The sequence below is a fragment of the Callorhinchus milii genome, unplaced genomic scaffold, assembly GCF_018977255.1.
Source record: "Callorhinchus milii isolate IMCB2004 unplaced genomic scaffold, IMCB_Cmil_1.0 Scaffold1, whole genome shotgun sequence".
NCBI lineage: Eukaryota > Metazoa > Chordata > Chondrichthyes > Chimaeriformes > Callorhinchidae > Callorhinchus > Callorhinchus milii.
The window spans coordinates 25305332-25323567 of NW_024704742.1; the positions used below are offsets into that span (position 1 = coordinate 25305332).

An 18236-nucleotide genomic window follows, 5' to 3' on the forward strand; every position below is an offset into this window, starting at 1 on the left:
TTGTGCAGCTTAGTGATTAATACAAGGCTGTGAACCAGAGCTCTGTCTAATTGTGAAAAGCCAGGGTAAAAGAAAACAACAACAAGTTGCATTTATATGGCAGTAAACAGCACTCATAAAGAGAATGAGATCCTTTAATGTCCACCTGAATAGGCAGCAGGGCTCTTATTTTAACATCTCATCTAAAGAACGGTACCTCCAATAATGCCGCAACCCCACCTCCCACCCTCATGGTGATTCAATTACTTTAATTATTTCCTAAATAATGTCTGGGCTACTGGCAAGTGCCAAACACAGACACAAGCAATGTGTCAAACAGAGACAGTTACAGGCACTGCACTAAGCAGATATAGATACTGCGTCAAACAGAGAATTGATACAATAATAATCCTTGCATAGCTTATCACATTGCCAAAGTATCAAGGGTCTTCACAGGATCACAGGATTGTGAAATGTCTGTGTAAATGTAGGTGAAGAATTTTAGATAAAGCATTACATTAAACAGAATAAATAATCCAGCAAATATCTGTATGCAAGTTGAGTGAAGGCTGCCTGACATACAAAATAGATGAAAAATTGATATTAGCAAACTAGTCTCTCGTGTTCAAATCCTGTCACTCTCTGACACCTCCCTACCTCTCCGACCTCCTCATTCCCCAATCCACCACCAGGCGCCTGCGCTCGACTGGCATCAGCCTTCTGCTCGTCCCTCGCACCCTCTGCCCCACCATGGAAGGTCGCGCTTTCAGCCACTACACCCGAAACTCTGGAACACTCTCCCTCAATCCCTTCGCCTTGCCCCCTCTCTCCCCTTTTTCAAGTCCCGCCTGAAAACCTTTCTCTTCACGGCCGTCATCCCCCGTCCTCCCCTCCCCTGCTCCGGTTCGGAGTCAGGCTCTGTTAAGCGCTCTGAGATGCTACCCTGCGTGGAATGCACCATATAAGTGCAAATTATTGTTGTACAGAGGAGTTCAGTTCCAAATTTTATCTGAAGGTTTGAGTTTTCATGATTTCCCCCAAGAGCTAAGTTTAATTTAAAGTCCTCCCACATACTTGTCCTCCACATCCTTTGGAAACTGAACCTGAGAGATTTTAAAGAATCACAACTTACTGAGTTTCGTTGGGCAAAGACAGGTGTGTGGTGTGTGTGATTTGCTGTGTTTCTAAGCTTTGCATACCAATACCACTGGGGGATTGCACAAAGCCACACATTCATGGAACATATTCCTCCCAAAGCAGAAGGAGAGATGGTTTTCAGCAGTTCTAAGATTTTAGATTTCTTCCAATATTGATGAGATTAAATTTTTTTTAGGTGGGATTTACTGAAATGATTTTGTTTCTGGTTGATAAGCCTAACCCACCCATCAGGCATCCTGAACAGACATCTCATCAGGAAAGCCTTCAGAATTGCTAGCATGTGATACCTTCCATCAGATATTTGGTGTCTCAGACCAGTTTAGATAGCGAAGATTGGGGGAGAGAGATGGGCGGATTTAAGGAGAGACTTCCAGAAAGTGGGGACAAAGTAGCTGAAAGCCCGCATAAGGTGGCAAAAGTGGAAAAAACGTTCTGTTCTCTGGCATTACCTCACTTTAGTGAACACAGCAATTCACCAGGTATTGATCACTGGGACTTCCTCCAGACGTGAAAGGCGCTATACAAATGTAGAATCCTACAGCACCCATCATGCCTGTGCAGGCTCTTTGAAAGAGCTATCCAAATAGTCGCACTTCCCTGCTCTTTCACCATATCCTTGCAAAGTGCATATCCAATTCCCTTTTGAAACTTATTATTGAATCAGTGCAGTGCATTATTGCAGTGTCCCACAAACAGTCATGGATTGAGGCAGATTTCGAAGGCAGGTCGGGCAAATTATACTTTTGTTTAGGGATCATTATGTCCGGAAAAGCGATCCGTCAATTGACTAACAATCGAGTTCCTACTTACTGCTAGGTAAACAGGGCGTGTGGAGTAAGGAAACTTGCCCAACATTTCGCCCTGCCCGGGAATCGAACCCAGGTCTCTCACTTCCGTGGCATTTGAAGGGGTATGGGGATAGGTCAGGGCATTGAGATTCAATGAACATCTTGTTCTGAGAGCCAGTACAGACTCAATAGGCCGAATGGCCTCCTCTGTGCTGTGAGTATCTCATGATTCTATAGTTATTTTCTCATGCTTTAAGACATTACACTCAACCGTTTAAGAACTTCGGAGACTTATGTGTGAGTGTGTAGGTGAGGTACGTTTACGGAGTTTTAATACTATTGCTGAAGTCTATTCTGTTTGAATGGTAAGAATTAATCTGTGGGCTGTAGAAGGTTTTTGTATCTTGTGATCTTGTAATGGAATTGATTGTCTTTCTTTAGCACCAGATAAATGCCCACTATCATCGTTTGTTTTCAGGATTTCAAGTCTTTCTTGGAAAAGAAGATGTCACGAAGGAAATGGAAGAGGTCCAGAGAGAGAAAAGGAACCAGAAGAACGTTAACTTGGTGTCTGTCTGTAAACTGTTGCAAAAACGTTCCATGCGCTGGCAGATCATCACGGTTATTGTCACCATGGCCAGTTACCAGCTCTGCGGTCTGAATGCCGTAAGTATACCAGCGATGCTATTGAATCTTTCAAGATGAAAAACTGCATCCCATTAGAAAAAGCACTTGAGAAAACGTGCAGGAAATACCATGCACATCACACCGACTTATGAGAACTCTGCTCCGAGCTGATGTCAGGTCAGAGCAGAGGTTAGGTGTCAGCCGTGCTCGGTTGTTAGGACTCTCACCTTTGAGCCTCGAGACTGTGGGTTCAAAATTTCCCATCAAGACTTGAGCTCACAGTTTTAGGCTAACACTCCAGTGTATTTTTGGTGAACACTGCATTGTTGGAGGTGCTGTCCTTCGGATGACATATTTGACACCTTTGAATGAGGTGAGCACTCAATTTGTGCTTGTGCAGAAGAATATTAAAGATCCCACAAAACTATTCAAGAAGAAAAATTTGTCTTTCATTTCTTGGCAAATTGTGGGACATTATTAGGAACAAATTGATGGTTACGTTCACCTACAAATACAGTCACTGCAATTTCCAAAAAAATTAATTGATAGTTTGAGAAGTTTTGATGTGAAAGGCGCTATGTCAAATGCAAGAATTATTATTACTGTATGTTGGTGTGGCAAATATTTTTTGTGATACCCTACCGTAGATAGTTAATGTCCCAAGGTACATTTTCTAGACCTTTTACTGCTATGGGCCACCTTTCTCTGTAGCTCACCTGGGAGTTGGTTTAATATTCGCTCAGAGTTAATGATCTCACGGGGATCAGTACTAGTTGTCAGTACTAGTCTTCAATGTAAAACGCAGAGTGTATTTGATGAATGGTTCAATGTTCTTGATGGCACCGCACTTACCAGCCTAATTCAGATAATATGAGAACAACTTGCATTTACATTGCACCATTCATACCGGACATGAGGTGTTCAATGAATGCATTTAATTTCAGTTTGCTTACAGAAGATTAAGAAATGTAGTTGGATAGATAGTGAAGTGGGTATGAGATTCCACTTTATGAAAGGATGCTAAGTGCATCTATTATTTATTTGCAAAGTAAGAGCTTTGAAGTGTCCTTGTATTCTACATGGAGATTTGTGCTTGAAATCTGCCTGAAGCATAAAACGTGCCTGTTAGTTCTCAAAAAATAGGCATCAGGAGAGAGAAATTCCTCAACAGCAACTTGCCTTTACCGAATATAGTGTCATTAGCGCAAACAAAAATAACTTGCACTTATACAGCACCCTCCGAGCAAGGTGGCGTCTCAGACGCTTAACAGAGGCAGAGTTTGGTTCTGAGCCGGGGGTTGGGGGGAGATGACCATAAGCGCGGTCAAAAAAGGCTTTAAGGCGGGAATTGTAAAAGGGGAGAGAGGTGGCAAGCCGGAGAGATTGAGGGAGAGTGTTCCAAAGTTTTGGGGCTTAGTGGCTGAAAGCGCGACCTCCAATGGTGGAGCGGGACGTGCGAGGGACAAGCAGGAGGCCAGAGCCAGTCGAGCAGAGGCACCGGTTGGTAGATTGGGGGGTGAGCAGGTCGACGAGGGAGGGAGGTGCCAGGGAGTGAAGCGATTTGAAAATGAGTGTGAGGATCTTGAAGTCGATCCGTTCGATGATGGGGAGCCAGTGGAGCCTGGCCAAAACTGCTGAGATGAGGGTACGGAGTTTTGTCCGGGTATGTACAACAAACAACAACAACAAACTTACATTTGTAAAGCGCCTTTCATGTCATCAGGACATCCCAAAGTACTGAGCAGTCGGGGATCAGTACCTAACCGTGGGGAGGAAGGGCTGGTTTGGGATGAGGGAGGGCAGAGGGGGTAGGAGGGCTGCTGAAAGCACACCGTCAAAAATGAGGGAGACGAGACGAGGGAGGGAGCAAGGCGAAGGCATTGTGGGATGGAATTCCAAAGGGTGGGGGCAGAGAGGCTGTTCAGCGGCTCGTACCTGGCTCTTCAGTGAGCGGAGGTGGGTGGTGAACTTTACAGCATTACCGCAATGTTGCTGACTGATTCTCTTTACAGTGTTATCCCCAGTATCAATGACTGATGCTCTTCCCCCCCCACCCAAGCTCATTTACACTGACTGCCAGAAAAATCCATGCGGAACAGCTGTGATCTCGGTTCCAAATCTTTTCTGTCCCATCTAAGCGTCTCTAAATCAACAAATTACCCAATAAACATCCACTTTATCTAAATTGCGATTTTCATTCTGATGTTATTGGACAAGACCAACTTGTATTTATATAGCACACCTCATGCAGGATAGAGTCTTGGAGCACTGATACCTAATAGATATAAACGATGTTAGTACCTCGTTGCAAAGAGCATTGGTCAGTGTCATTGGGAAAATGGCAATGCTTATTTTCTTGATTCAGTAACTGATCTGAGTATTTTGCGTAGTTCTGGCTCAATAGAAAAATTTGCATTTTTGAGTCTGAAACTTTCAAACTGTTCTTTAGATCCTGGCATAGAGTGGAGCTGGGAGTCACAGTGTTTTAGCAGTAACTGCCCCCACTGAAGTCTGTGAAATATTGTGATAGAATGCTTGCTCATTTCTCTTGCATTTGTCATTTCTTTTTCGATTGGGGTGCACTCCTAAAGCAGTGAAATAAATGGCTCTTTAAATATACATTCAGCATAGTTACGGGGCAACTGTTTGCAGTCTTATTGAAAATCATTGTGAGCTGACATTTAATTACAGTTCTATTTATGGGTTTTAACCTAAGTGTGGGTGCCTGCTGTCCTATCCAGACGTCAGGTTCACATTGAGATTGTCACGTGGGGGCTTTGAGCATAACTAAAGTGGATTTAAAAAGAAATCTCTGGTGCAAGAAAGGGCCATTAAGGGTGAGGGCCATTCTATCAATTTGATAAGTCATATCCAAGGCTCTCATAAAACACAGGAAGCATTGCACATTGTCCTAAATGGCAATAAATTCCATTGAGAGAAAGAAAATAATCGATTGCAGTATATCGATACATTAAAATATGGGAGGTTTTCTAGAAGCAATGATGCACAGCTTTTCATAGCAGCTATTTGTGTTTTAAGACTATTGACTAACTTGAGTTTAAAAAAATAAGAAGTCCCTTAAACCAATTCCTCAATAGACAGCTAAAACATCACTCTGGTAGCTTGGCAATCCCAGTTAATTTCACAGTGAGCGCACTTTTATTTGCTGGGTCTAATCAGAATCGAATCTTGTTGAGAGATTTAGTGCCATTATTAGGTTGAGAGCAAACCATAATGACTGGAAGAGTAAAGGTGAAATATGGAACCACTATTAGGGAAAAAGAAGCCATAAAAAACAGACTGCTGAAAAATAAATTATTTCCTTCGGGTTGGTGCGAATAGATTGTCATTGATGGGAAGACCAGTAGTCTCTGACTAACCCCATTTGAAAAATTGTTCTGTTTTTTCATTCATACTTTTGATTCAATCTATTCGAACTACTTTGTACTATGCCCTGCACTAAATGATAAGATTGTAAGAACTTGCTTTGATGTATAGGCTGAAATTAGCAGTGTTTATGAAACGCCATTAAATTACCTCCTCCCATAATCTTGCTTAAATGCCAATTTTGCTTGATTGGACACACTTAGATTCTCCGTTCAGCTCACGTAAGTGTGTTCAGTACCTGCAATACTATAGTGAAATTGTTATCAGTCTCCTTAATTATTTGTACAGAATATATTCAGCTCACAGTTTAACAGATAAAAGGGCAAAATCCAGCAGTCGTCAAATGCCGTTTTTGCCATGTGTGTGTGTCTGTCAGTCTTTCCCAGTGCTTGCAGGTTGGGTCTGGTTTGATGCATCTTGAACTGTTTCATTTGCTCTTTCTTCCATTGCAGATTTGGTTTTACACAAGCAGCATCTTCAAAGAGGCTGGTATCCAGGAGCATCAAATACCCTACATCACCCTGTCTACTGGAGGCATTGAGATTCTGGCTTCACTTGTTTCTGTAAGTAGAGAGCACAGCATTAAATCAACAGAGATCGAGCTCAAACACTCATGGTGAAGTGTAAAATACAAAAAAGCACTTATTTACTTTTAAAGTTAACATATCAATAAAAAAGCCCTTACAAACCAGGAGAGAGACAAAGGGATAACATTGATACATTTTAGTTAAACTTCACTGAACCATTTTCACCACAGAAAACCTGTTTGATTTCCTTTTTCTGATACTTTACAAGCAAGGGCCTTTATCCATTGCCTCTCCAGACAGAGTAAAGCCAGGCTTTATTTGTCTAGATCCTGGAATCCATAAGGATATTTATAGCTAGTCCTGTTGGAAATTTACTAACTACACTATAGTCTTTTAGTTGTGCTTTGAGCAGAACCACTTAGTTCATTGCCAATGGGACTTGAAAGAATAAATTGAGGTACAATTGCTGCTGAGTATAAGTTGTTAGTGTAATAATTGCTAGCAAACGATTTATCTGAAAATGTGCTGGCAGTTTTTTTTAGATCAGCCAAACTGTTGTTGACAGTATGTTTTTCCTGAATCCCATTGCTAAAGTTCTGTATAAAGTCAGTTTTTTTTTGTCAGCTGGATGTCTGACACTTGTGCAAACACATCACCATGCTTACGACGATCCAAATCAGACTGAGAGTTCCACATATATACACCACCTACACATGGACATTTCTCTACAGTAGGCGAACACTTACAAAAAGGCACAAGCGGATAAATAATAATAATAATAATCCTTGCATTTGATATAGCGCTTTTCACGTCGGGAGGACGTCCCAAAGCGCTTCACAGAACACACTGTAAAGTGAATTGACTGTATATTTGTGGGCGAACGCGGCAGCCAATTGTGCACAGCAATGTCCCACAAACAGTCGTAGATTGAAAATGACCAATTTATTATTGTTTTTGGTTTTGGAGGGATTATTATTAGGCTCTGTGTGGAGTAAGGAAACTTGCCCAAGGTTTCGCCCTCTGCCTGGAATTGAACTCAGGTCTCTCACTTGCAAAGCGAGTGCTCTAACCACTGAGCTACAGGATTCCACAAATAAAGCGAGAGTTGTACTGAATGCTTATGGCTATCACAAGAAAGGCAGGACAAAGGGTAGATAAAAACAATAGATATTGTCAAATATTTACAACTGGCCCTATTGGAAATTTACTAAACAGAAAAAGAAAGTCTTGAACACATTGATTCATGCCTATAAACCGCCCTAAATTCCCAACATGTTTATTTACATTTTATTTTAATTCAAACATTGCAATGTTGTTTGATGTGGTAAAACTGGTGGAGGGCTAATAATATTTAATGGGTCTATGTCGCCTTCTCTTGTGGTAAATCACTGTAGGATTTAACACCTCCAGTTAGGGGAAGCAAATAAGTAGCAAGTGCAGTGCTTTCATAACTAAGGAGTTGCATTGTTTTCACTGGATAATAACCATTTATGACCGCTGTTTTAGTTATTCAAGCAAACAGAACTTCAAATCCCGGTATGAATAAATTGAAAGAATATTTTTATTCAATCTATTTTGAATGTTTCCCTTCTTTTGTATCCAGATGATTAGAAGCTAAAGCTGTTTCTTTCACTTGTAGAATCATACAGTCATGTACTGGGATTCCTTAATAATGAATTAGAAATGGGAACTCCTACTGGGAACAGAATGTCTATCACCAAACTGCAAAAACTCCATTTCAAAAGAAGATTGTGTCAAAGTGGAGCTCCTGCAGCTCAGTGTGACAGACCTATGGTTTCCCTATTACGAATCCCAATAGAAATAACTGCACACATGTCAGATCAATACTTTAGGATGCACCAAGATAGTCGAATAAGAGAGCATAGGTTTAGAGTTACAAACAAGCAATTTCAGGCACAGGGATTCTCCCCATCCCTGTTAAACCTACCAGCTAAAGCTCTCATGGGTAGGGTGATCCTAGCTAGACAAAGCAGTAGGATATTTACCACAATAGCTTTCAAAGACGAGTTGTGTGGTTTTAGCGGGTTAAACTCCAACAGTATCCCAATGAACACTTTTGGGTGTCCAAGCCTTGGGCTCTTGCCAACGTGCGCCTATTAGTAATAATAATAATCATCCTTGTATTTGATATAGCGCCTTACCACGTCTTCGAGACGTCTCAAGGCGCTTCCCAGAATATACTGTAATAATCTCCATCATTAAATAAGCAGAGTGATTCCCTCCATGGAGAATGTGCACCTTCCATTCGAGACACAGGGAAATGTCCACGTGTAAGGGGCATATGCATGTGTAACTCTATCTGGTTTGAATAACCTTAAACATGGTGATGGATTTCCACCTGTCAGACATCCAACTGACCACAAAAAAAATCCAGGTTGAAGACTGGACCCACCTTGTTTCTTGGAATGGTTTCCCTTTGCCTCTTTTACCAGTGAAACACTGTGACAGGATCCTCTTAAATTGATTAAAATCCCTTATTAAACAGAGAGGCAGCTCATTCTCATCTTATCAGCTCCTGCTGCTTCCATATACCACATCCACTGTCAATTCTCAATTCATTGATAAACCCTTTTGTTAACCGAGTCATTAAAAGCTATCAAATCTTGGAGGCCAAGGACAACCTCAGGCTTCTCTTCTCTACTACCAACCGCCTCCTTCTTCCACCCTTTCACGCCTCGCTCATCTTCTCCTCCAACTCCAACTGTGAGGAGATGCTGGATTTCCTTGAGACCAAAATCGAGGGGATCTGTTCAGCCATCTCCGCCCTCCCAACCACCACCCCCTCCCCATCTCTCCCTCACACTCCACCCCCTACCCATCCCTCCATCCACATCTTGGAATCTATCTCCCCCTCCTCTCTCATCACCATTATAACCTGCATGAATCCCACCACCTGCTCCCTCGACCCCATCCCCCCTCCTTACCTCCCAGCTCCACCTCCTCGCCCTTTTACTCACAGACCTTCTCAACCTCTCCCTGTCAACTGGCACCGTTCCCATCTCTCTAAAAACAGCTGTCATCATCCCTATTCTAAAAAAGCTTTCCTGGACCCATCCCTGCTCACTAACCACCGACCCATCTCCAACCTCCCTTTCCAAGGCCCTTGAAAGAGTTGTTGCTTCACTCCTCCATCTCCTGCCACTCTCTTTATGAACCCCTCCAATCGAGTTTTGTGCTGCCCACAGCATGGAAACAGCCCTGGTCAAGGTGACAAATGACATTCTGTCCATCTGTGACCAGGGCTCCCTCTGTCTCCTCATCCTCCTCGACCTGTCTGCTGCCTTTGACACTGTGGACCATTCTATCCTCCTCCCTGCCTCTCCTCTCACTTTAATCTTCAAGTATCTGTCCTTGAATGGTTCAGATCCTATCTCTCACACCGGCTCCACTTTGTCTCCACAAATGACTTCTCCTCCAGCCCCCGCACCATCTTGTGTGGTGTTCCTCAGGGCTCTGTCCTCCGTCCTCTCTTCTTCAACCTGTACATGCTGTTCATCCCGCTTGTTAACATCATCCGTAGACATGCAGTCAACTTTCACATGTACGCGGATGACACTCAACTCTATCTCTCTGCCTCCACCCTCGACCCCAGAACCACAGATGTCCTGACAGAATGTCTGTCAGACATCAATACAATACAAAATTACTTTTGTAAAGTGCCTTCATGTCGGGAGGACAGACCAAGACGCTGAAAAATCAGGGATTAGGACCCGAGCTGGGGTGGCGGTTGGGACCAGGGAGGGTGGAGGGCAGAGAGGGTAGGAGAGTGGTCAAAGGCATAATCGAAAAAGAGGGTCTTGAGGCATGTCTTGATGGAGGCAATGGTGATTGATGGTGGGGTGGGCTGAGCGGAGCGAGCAGACAGGTTGATAAAGGGTTAGCCGGTTGGAGATGTGGGATGGGGCAAGGCCATGGAGGGCCTTGAAAGGTGGGTATGAGATTTTTGAGCTCGATCCTCTGAGGGATGGGGAGCCAGTGGAGCCGGGCGAGGGTGGGTGTGATGGGGTCACGGAGCCTGGTATGGGAGAGGACATGAACTGCAGAGTTCTGGATGATCTGCAGATTGTGGAGAGAATTAGGGCATTGGCATAGTCGAGGCTGGTTGCAATGAAGGCATTAAAAAGGTTTCAGAGGCCTGAGGGGTGAGGCAGTAGCAGATTCGGGCAATGTTGCGGAGGTGGGAGAAGGCAGAGGGGGTCAATGTGGGAGAGAAAGGACAGTTGAGGGTCAGACACGATGCCTCAGTTCCTGTCTTGCTTGGTGAGATGGAGTGTGCATCCATGGATGCTGATGCTGCCAGTACCTGAGGTGCAGAGGTGAGAACCAATCAGGAAAGCCTAGGTCTTGCTGACGTTCAACTGTAGAAAGTTGGCTCTCATCTAGGACTTGATGTCTGACAGGCGGTCTGTCAAGACATCAGTGGTCCTGGGATCGAGGGTGGAGGCAGAGAGATAGAATTTGGTGTCATCTGCGTCAAGTCCCGGATGAGAGCCAACATTCTACAGTGAAAGGTGCTTTACAAATGCAATTTTGTATGTATTTTGATATTATTTTTAATTATCCTATTGCCTCAAACTGGCCAAAGTGTCTGAATGAATAGGTTAATTTTGTTCTGATGATCATCTTCACTTTACCATTCTCTATTCTCCTGAGTATATCCAGAGTTTCAATTACTGTTGATCTTTCCATGACAGAAACTCAAATTATTCTGCAAAAGAAAATATGAATATTGTTTTACAAACTGGATGAGCTGACAACCCAGCCTGGGTTAATTAACAATATAATAGTCCTTGCATTTGATATAGCTCCTTATCAATTCATCGAAAGATCTCAAAGGGCTTCAAGGATTTTACTGTGAAGTGTAATGACTATAAGTATTTATAACTTAAATATAAGTTATATATACTGGGTGTTTATCTAGCAAAGAAGGAACTTATATTTTTATAGTGCCTTATTAATTAAAAAGTGCTTCACAGGTAATTGTATTTGGATGTGATAAAGTGCTATATCAGATGCAAGGATTATCATTATTTTACTTTACCTGTCAAGTGCTGTAGCTCAGTGGTTAGAGCACTCGCTTTGCAAGTGAGAGACCTGAGTTCAATTCCAGGCACAGGGCGAAACCTTGGGCAAGTTTCCTTACTCCACACACCGAATAATAATCCCTCCAAAAACCCAAAACAATAATAAATTGGTCATTTTCAATCTACGACTGTTTGTGGGACATTGCTGTGCGCAATTGGCTGCCGCGTTCGCCCACAAATATACCGTCAATTCACTTTACAGTGTGTTCTATGAAGCGCTTTGGGACGTCCTCCCGATGTGAAAAGCGCTATATCAAATGCAATGATTATTATTATTATTATTATTGAATCTTTAACATCCAGCTGAAGAACGGGTAGAACAAATAGGATTGGGCAGGGTTGTGATAGGTTCTTTTCCCCCCACCCCCCCTCCCTCCCTTTCACCAACAAGCACTCAATGTCTGGACTCAACATGAAGACTGATCATTTGGGAGAGGTAATGGAGTCCTGCAAATGCCCGTGGGATTCATTCTCAGCATGAGTCACTGCCTTCAGGAGAAAAGGTTAACAAATTGCAAAAAGTATTAAACCTAAAAATAAGACCAAGAAAAGAACTTGTACTTTTATTAGCACCTATAACGACGTCACAAAGCACTTTATAGTAATTACTGCTCATTTTTCACAGCAAGGTCCACAATGTGAATGGAGAATTAATGTATAGGATTGTCTACCAGATCACAAGGAGAAACGTCCTTCTCTTTTGAACAGTGACATTGGTGTCTGTTATTTTTCAGTGGTTGGTAAGAATACAATTTTGTTTAACATCTTGTCTGAAGGATGGCACTTCTGACAATGCAGCGTCCCCCTGGCACTGCAATTGAGTTTCAGCTGATTGTGGGAGGTCACATCCTGACATAATAATAATAATAATAATCCTTGCATTTGATATAGTGCTTTTCACGTCGGGAGGACGTCCCAAAGCGCTTCACAGAACACACTGCAAAGTGAATTGACTGTATATTTGTGGGCTAACGCGGCAGCCAATTGCGCACAGCAATGTCCCACAAACAGTCGTAGATTGAAAATGACCAATTTATTATTGTTTTTGGTTTTGGAGGGATTATTATTAGGCTCTGTGTGGAGTAAGGAAACTTGCCCAAGGTTTCACCCTGACCTGCCTGGAATTGAACTCAGGTCTCTCACTTGCAAAGCGAGCGCTCTAGCCACTGAGCTACAGGACTCCACATGGGGCTTGAACCCACAATCTTCTGACCCAGGAGCACAGGTGCTACCAATTGAGCTAGGCTGACACCTGCCATGCACTCAATAGCATTTGCAGAAAAATGTCCTCTAATCTGCAACCACTGTGCACTTTCCACCACAGCTAACAGGAGAGTCACTGCAATGGGGATTTTCCCCCAGTCAGTCCCGAATAATAGTCCACTACAAAATTACGTAAAACATCACAGCACAGACCAGTCAGCCTAACTAATCTGTGCCCTTGTTTATACTCCAAATGTTATACTTCCTTCACTCCTAATCCCCTCTCCTATACTTCTCTAGTCCCTTTTCCCACATGTGTGCTTTGAGTTACACTTTAAACACGTTCATGCTTCCTGACTCATACATAGCTTCCGCCAATACAGTTCCACAATACAGTTGCAGTCCTCTTTGCAACTGAAGTTAAATTGAATGCACAATTAGCTATGACAAGTCGGCATAGCTTTGATGAAGTGCCTTTATTAAACACAACCATTAATAAATTTATAAGCCGATCCAGGGGGATCCATCTCTTTTTAAAGTCCCGTGGGACCAGAACAGTTTCAGATTTTTTCAGTGCTGTCCCAGACAGTTCCTGAAGCCAGGAGGATTGAAGACTCACTAGGGTCCAGTAGAGTTTTACAGCAACTTTCAAACCTGTTTTAGATGTAAATTGAGCAATTAATTTGAGTCTTATCATAGCAGTATCAATCTGGTGTGGCAACGATGCTGCAAGTTGGAATTTTATTTCTAATTATGGCTTGAAAAAGCAATCCAAACTGATTTTAATATCATTACTTTCCTGGATAGTAATTCAGGATTGCAAAGGTTATTCATCTTTAGAGAATATATAAATGCAAATTGCAACAGCACTCAAAAGGGTTAAGATTTCTGTGTGAAAAGCTGAGGTCTTCATGCTGGGTAATTGAGTTGCACAGGGCTGCAGGTCACAAAAGCAGCTATAGCTTAACTGTTATTAAATGTTACAGCCTTTTCACAAAAGATCATTTAGAAAAATTCCCTGTGGTGAGAAGATTGCAATTGTATATGTGTTGTCTGGCTGGAGATCATTAGCCTCAAAAGATGATGAAATGGGTTCCAGTTTGGAAACGACCATGTGGGACATTGTGGCTGAGATCACAAAAGAAATTTGGATGAAAATGACTCTTTGGTCCATTTGGTTTCATCCTTCCAGAATATGTCTTCGTATTAACTCTAGGAGTCTGTATGGAAGATCTGAATGAAAAAGTGACAATGGTTAGACAATGTGCAGAACGGCAGTTATGCAATGAATGTAGGGTGTTATGTAACAGTCAGAATTGTTACTTTATCTCTGTGGAGGCACATGTCATTTCATGTTGCCATAAAGATGCCAAGGTCTATGGAACCCACCCGCAAGTGGTCCAACTGCAAATGTTAAGATTGTGGTTTATCATTTTTCAGATTGAAGAAAGGATGAGGGGGCCACTGTCCCAAGTGCTGAACAATGTAGATATAAGATGGAAAAGGTTAGGGAGAAGATCTGATTAAGCAAGAACCTGCAGTTAAACAGACTCTAGGAGGAAGGGGACATATAGGATGTTTCGAAGGTTGTGGGGAAAGCTGAGCCGGTCAGAACATGGATGTGTGGTGCAAAGGGCAGATTGGAGCCAAAGAAGCTACTGAGTTTCTGCACCAACTCTGCGAGGTGGAGTGTGTTGCATATTGATTTAATGACTTAATTGGCAATTTGACATTGACAATGAGAAGCAAGCAAATAGAAAAGGATTCTGGAAAGTGACTGGGCAGATTGTGGAAGAGAGTGGAAGTGTAAGGTTTAAATAAACGATCTAGTGAATTGAAACTGAGTTTTGGATTTACAAACGTGAGATTGAGCATCCTTGCAGGTTAATGCTCTCAGCACCTGAAGTGAGAAACCACTGATGGGAGCCTCTGTCTTGTCGACGGTCAACAGAAGAAAGTTAGAGCTCATCTAGGATTTCATGTTTCACAGGCAATCGGTCAGAACAGCAGTGATGCTGGAGTCGAGGGTGGAGGCAGATGTACATAACAAGGGGGAAGCCCAGGAAATGTTTTTTTATTTGGAGTTTAGAGGGATTATTTACAGTAATAAAGCTATTTCTGATATTAGAGTAACTATTACTGGAATATTACTGTTCTTTTAGCACAACATTGAAACTGTACTGAAACATACAGAAACGGTTAGCCCACCGTACCGGAGGAGCTGTAGATCGGCTGGCATTTTTAGGGTTAACTCTGCAGTGCTGAGTAAACCTGGTTCAACTGCAATGTCTCTCAGAATATATAACAGCTACTTTAGTTAATTGGATCAGCCCTGAATAATTGGTTAAATTCATGTTTTTCTCCCCCACAGTGATTATATATTGCTGTGTTTAACATACCAGAATGGACAGAGGAGCACCAACCCAGTTCAAATTATCCCAACAATGCTATAGCCCTTTTAGGTGTAGTTTGATGCTACCCCGAGAAGGGCTGCACATCAGCAACTTCTAATTCAATTAGGGCACTGCTGATGACAACACAGCCAGCCTAGGTTCATTGGCAGGACTTGGAGGTGTGTCACTGGGGGGAAGAATTCTTTTTACTCAGCTCCTGTTAACCTTGCAAGCCAAAGTTCTAACGGGTTGGGTTGCCTTAGCTGGTTAAGCAATGGAAACGCTTGCCAGACAATGCTTTCAATGGCAAGCTCTGTGTTTTAGCTGATTAAACTCGAGCAGCACACCAAGCCTCGGCTGTTGCCAACGTGTATCTAACAGCCTCCAGAGTTAGGTAAGCAAGATGTGAAACATGTCAGTCGTTCCACAAAAAGCCATGAGATGAGTGATCAATTAATCTGTAGTATTGTTGGCCAGGACACCGGGAGAAACTTTCTTCCCTTTTTGAATATTGGCAAGAGATCTTTAGCATCCATGAAAATGTCAACAGTTGGTGTTTTAATACCTGAATGTTTCGTCCGAAGGATGGCACCTCTGACAAAGCAGCGCTTTTCCAACACTGTGCTGAAGAGCTGTGCTGTTCCATCACTGTCTAAACTTTGAGCCATTCTCCCTCACTCTCTAGAACTCCACCTTCAACCCTCCACTTTGTCCCCTCCCCACCATTAAAGTTGGCCTTACGACCTATCTTTTCAATGACACTTTCGGTAACTTCCCGCACCAGCTTGGATGCACTGTCAACTGTGTAAAGTCTGTGTAAGAAGTCCTCCTAATATGAAAGGCACTAAATAAGTGTAAATTCTTGTTCCTTAGCCTCACAGTTTATGGACCGAAGTTCGTAGAAACTACAGGTGCCCTGAGGGACCTGATTCCGGGTTGATTGCTGGCTGTGTGAAGGCTGACGCAGATTTATTGCTGTGGCACTCATGCTTCCTGTCACATTACTGCATCCTGCCCTCACTCAGCGCTCAGATTGATGAGCCCAAATGATGACTTTTCCCCTGTGGCAGACATTTCTTTGAACTGCACTCCATGGGATACCATACCCCAGGAAGTTTCCTGTCCAACGACTGCTGTGCTTTCCTTCATTCTGATGGCAAGCATAAAAATTACAGGGAAACTGCAAGAATTACAATGATGCTACAGTGGATGCCTTCAAAAAGCTGACAAATTGGACTCGCAGTGGGGGTGTGCAGGAATTCCAGAGTGTGTTTCTAATCTTTTGCTCTCAGTAGAGGACTACATGTTGGAAGTAATACTATTTCTGTATCTTAACTTCAATGGTTGTTTCAGTCCATGATCAAATTTGATTTCCATTTGCTTCCTAATTCAAATTTGGCTTTGAATTTTGGTAATGCCACATCTGAGTCAGATATCTATCACAAATACTACAACGGATTGTTTTTACAGGGTTAATAAACCCTTTTTAAAAAACATTTGGTCACTCAATGCACGACTGTTGGTGGGACACCGCTGTGCACAATTGGCTGTCGCGTTTCGCCCACAAAGTATATCCTGTGAAGTGCTTTGAGACGTCTCAAAGACTAGATAAGGCACTATATCAAAATGCAAGGATTAGTATTATAATCAACAACAACTTGCATTTATATAGGGCCCCTCACGCAGGATAGAGTCCGAGAGTGGCCATACTAATCCACCATCCACAGATATATTCACCACATATTCACAAGATCAGAGGAGAGGTTGAGATGAAGAAGGTCCTTAACCCATTTGATCTCATCCTAACATCTCTCTATTACAGCATCATCAACCTTTTTAAATGAGTCCCGCATCCTGGTGCCTTTCCCCCTTCCTTCCTAGTAACCTGTTCCTGTTAATTATCCACTGTTTAACAAAATGCTTCCTAGTGTCTGCTCTGAAATTGACCTTCACAACACTGATCCTGTGCCCTCTTTTTATACTACCACTGCTATCATTCTAAATTTATTTTCACAATCCCACTTAAAATTGGTCATTCAATCCACGACTGTTTGTGGGACACTGCTGTGCGCAATTGGCTGCTGCGTTTTGCCCACAAAATGTAGTCATTTCATTATACAGTATGTTCTGTGTTGCGCTTTGAGACGTCCAGAACACGTGATAAGGTGCTATATTAAATGCATTGATTATTATTATCACTAAAACGTTCTCTCTGAGATGCCTCTTTTCAGGGCTGAAGAGCCCTAATCATCTAACCATTCTTCTTACACTAGGATCATCCTCGTTGCTCTCCTCTGCAACCAAGGGCTTCTTCCAAGGTAAGCGGGTCCCCTTGGAACTGAACTAGCTCCTATGGGATATGTTTGGCAATAGAATGTCAGAATCGAACCAACCCGCTGTAGTAGCCATGGTCCATAGTACTCCAGGGCACTGCTGATGACAGCTCAGCCAGCCTGGCTCATTGGCAAGACTTCGAAGAGCAGACCAGTCACTGGTAGCAGGGACTCTTCCCTCTCAGCTCCTGTTAGCCCTGCAAACCATTTGGGTAGGATGGTCCTAGCTGGACAAGCAACTGGAAAGTTTACCAGGCAATGCTCTCAATGGCAAGCTATGAGTTTTATCTAATTAGACTCCAAAAGTATCCCAACACAGAATCTGGGGTCCCCAAGCCTTGGCTCTTGACAGCCTGCACCTAATACTCTCCAGATTAGGATACTTCCCTCCAGGGAGAGAGTGCTCATACCATTCCAATAAATATTATGAGAATTTCCATGTTCAGGTGGGATGCATGGAACTCTCAGTTTATTTTGGATACTTTTAAGCATGGTAATGAGTTTCCATGTGTCAGACACCCGCCTGACCAAAAGAAATACATCCTCTCACTGCTCCAAGGAGTGACTGTAAGAATGCATCAGAACTATAAACTGACATGGCAGATGGACTTACATTCCTTAGGAGGTGTTAGGAGATATAAATTGAGAAAATGTGGATTTTTGGTACAGGGAGACTAAATAAATAATTTAAAAACCCAGGGACTGTAATCTCTCAAGATTTTTCTTCCCCTTTAAT

At 42.7% G+C, this 18236-nt stretch overlaps 1 protein-coding gene across 6 annotated transcripts in view; it reads left to right on the forward strand.

Moving 5' to 3' along the window:
* The window catches only part of slc2a9l2 (solute carrier family 2 member 9, like 2), a 191068-nt gene that overhangs the window by 108703 nt on the left and 64129 nt on the right, over positions 1 to 18236 (forward strand). For all 6 annotated transcript variants that reach the window (XM_007897325.2, XM_007897328.2, XM_007897331.2 and 3 more), the window contains exons 8-9: positions 2404 to 2591; positions 6392 to 6502. In XM_007897325.2, coding sequence (XP_007895516.1) covers positions 2404 to 2591; positions 6392 to 6502 — 299 coding nt within the window. The remainder of the gene's footprint in view (positions 1 to 2403; positions 2592 to 6391; positions 6503 to 18236) is intronic.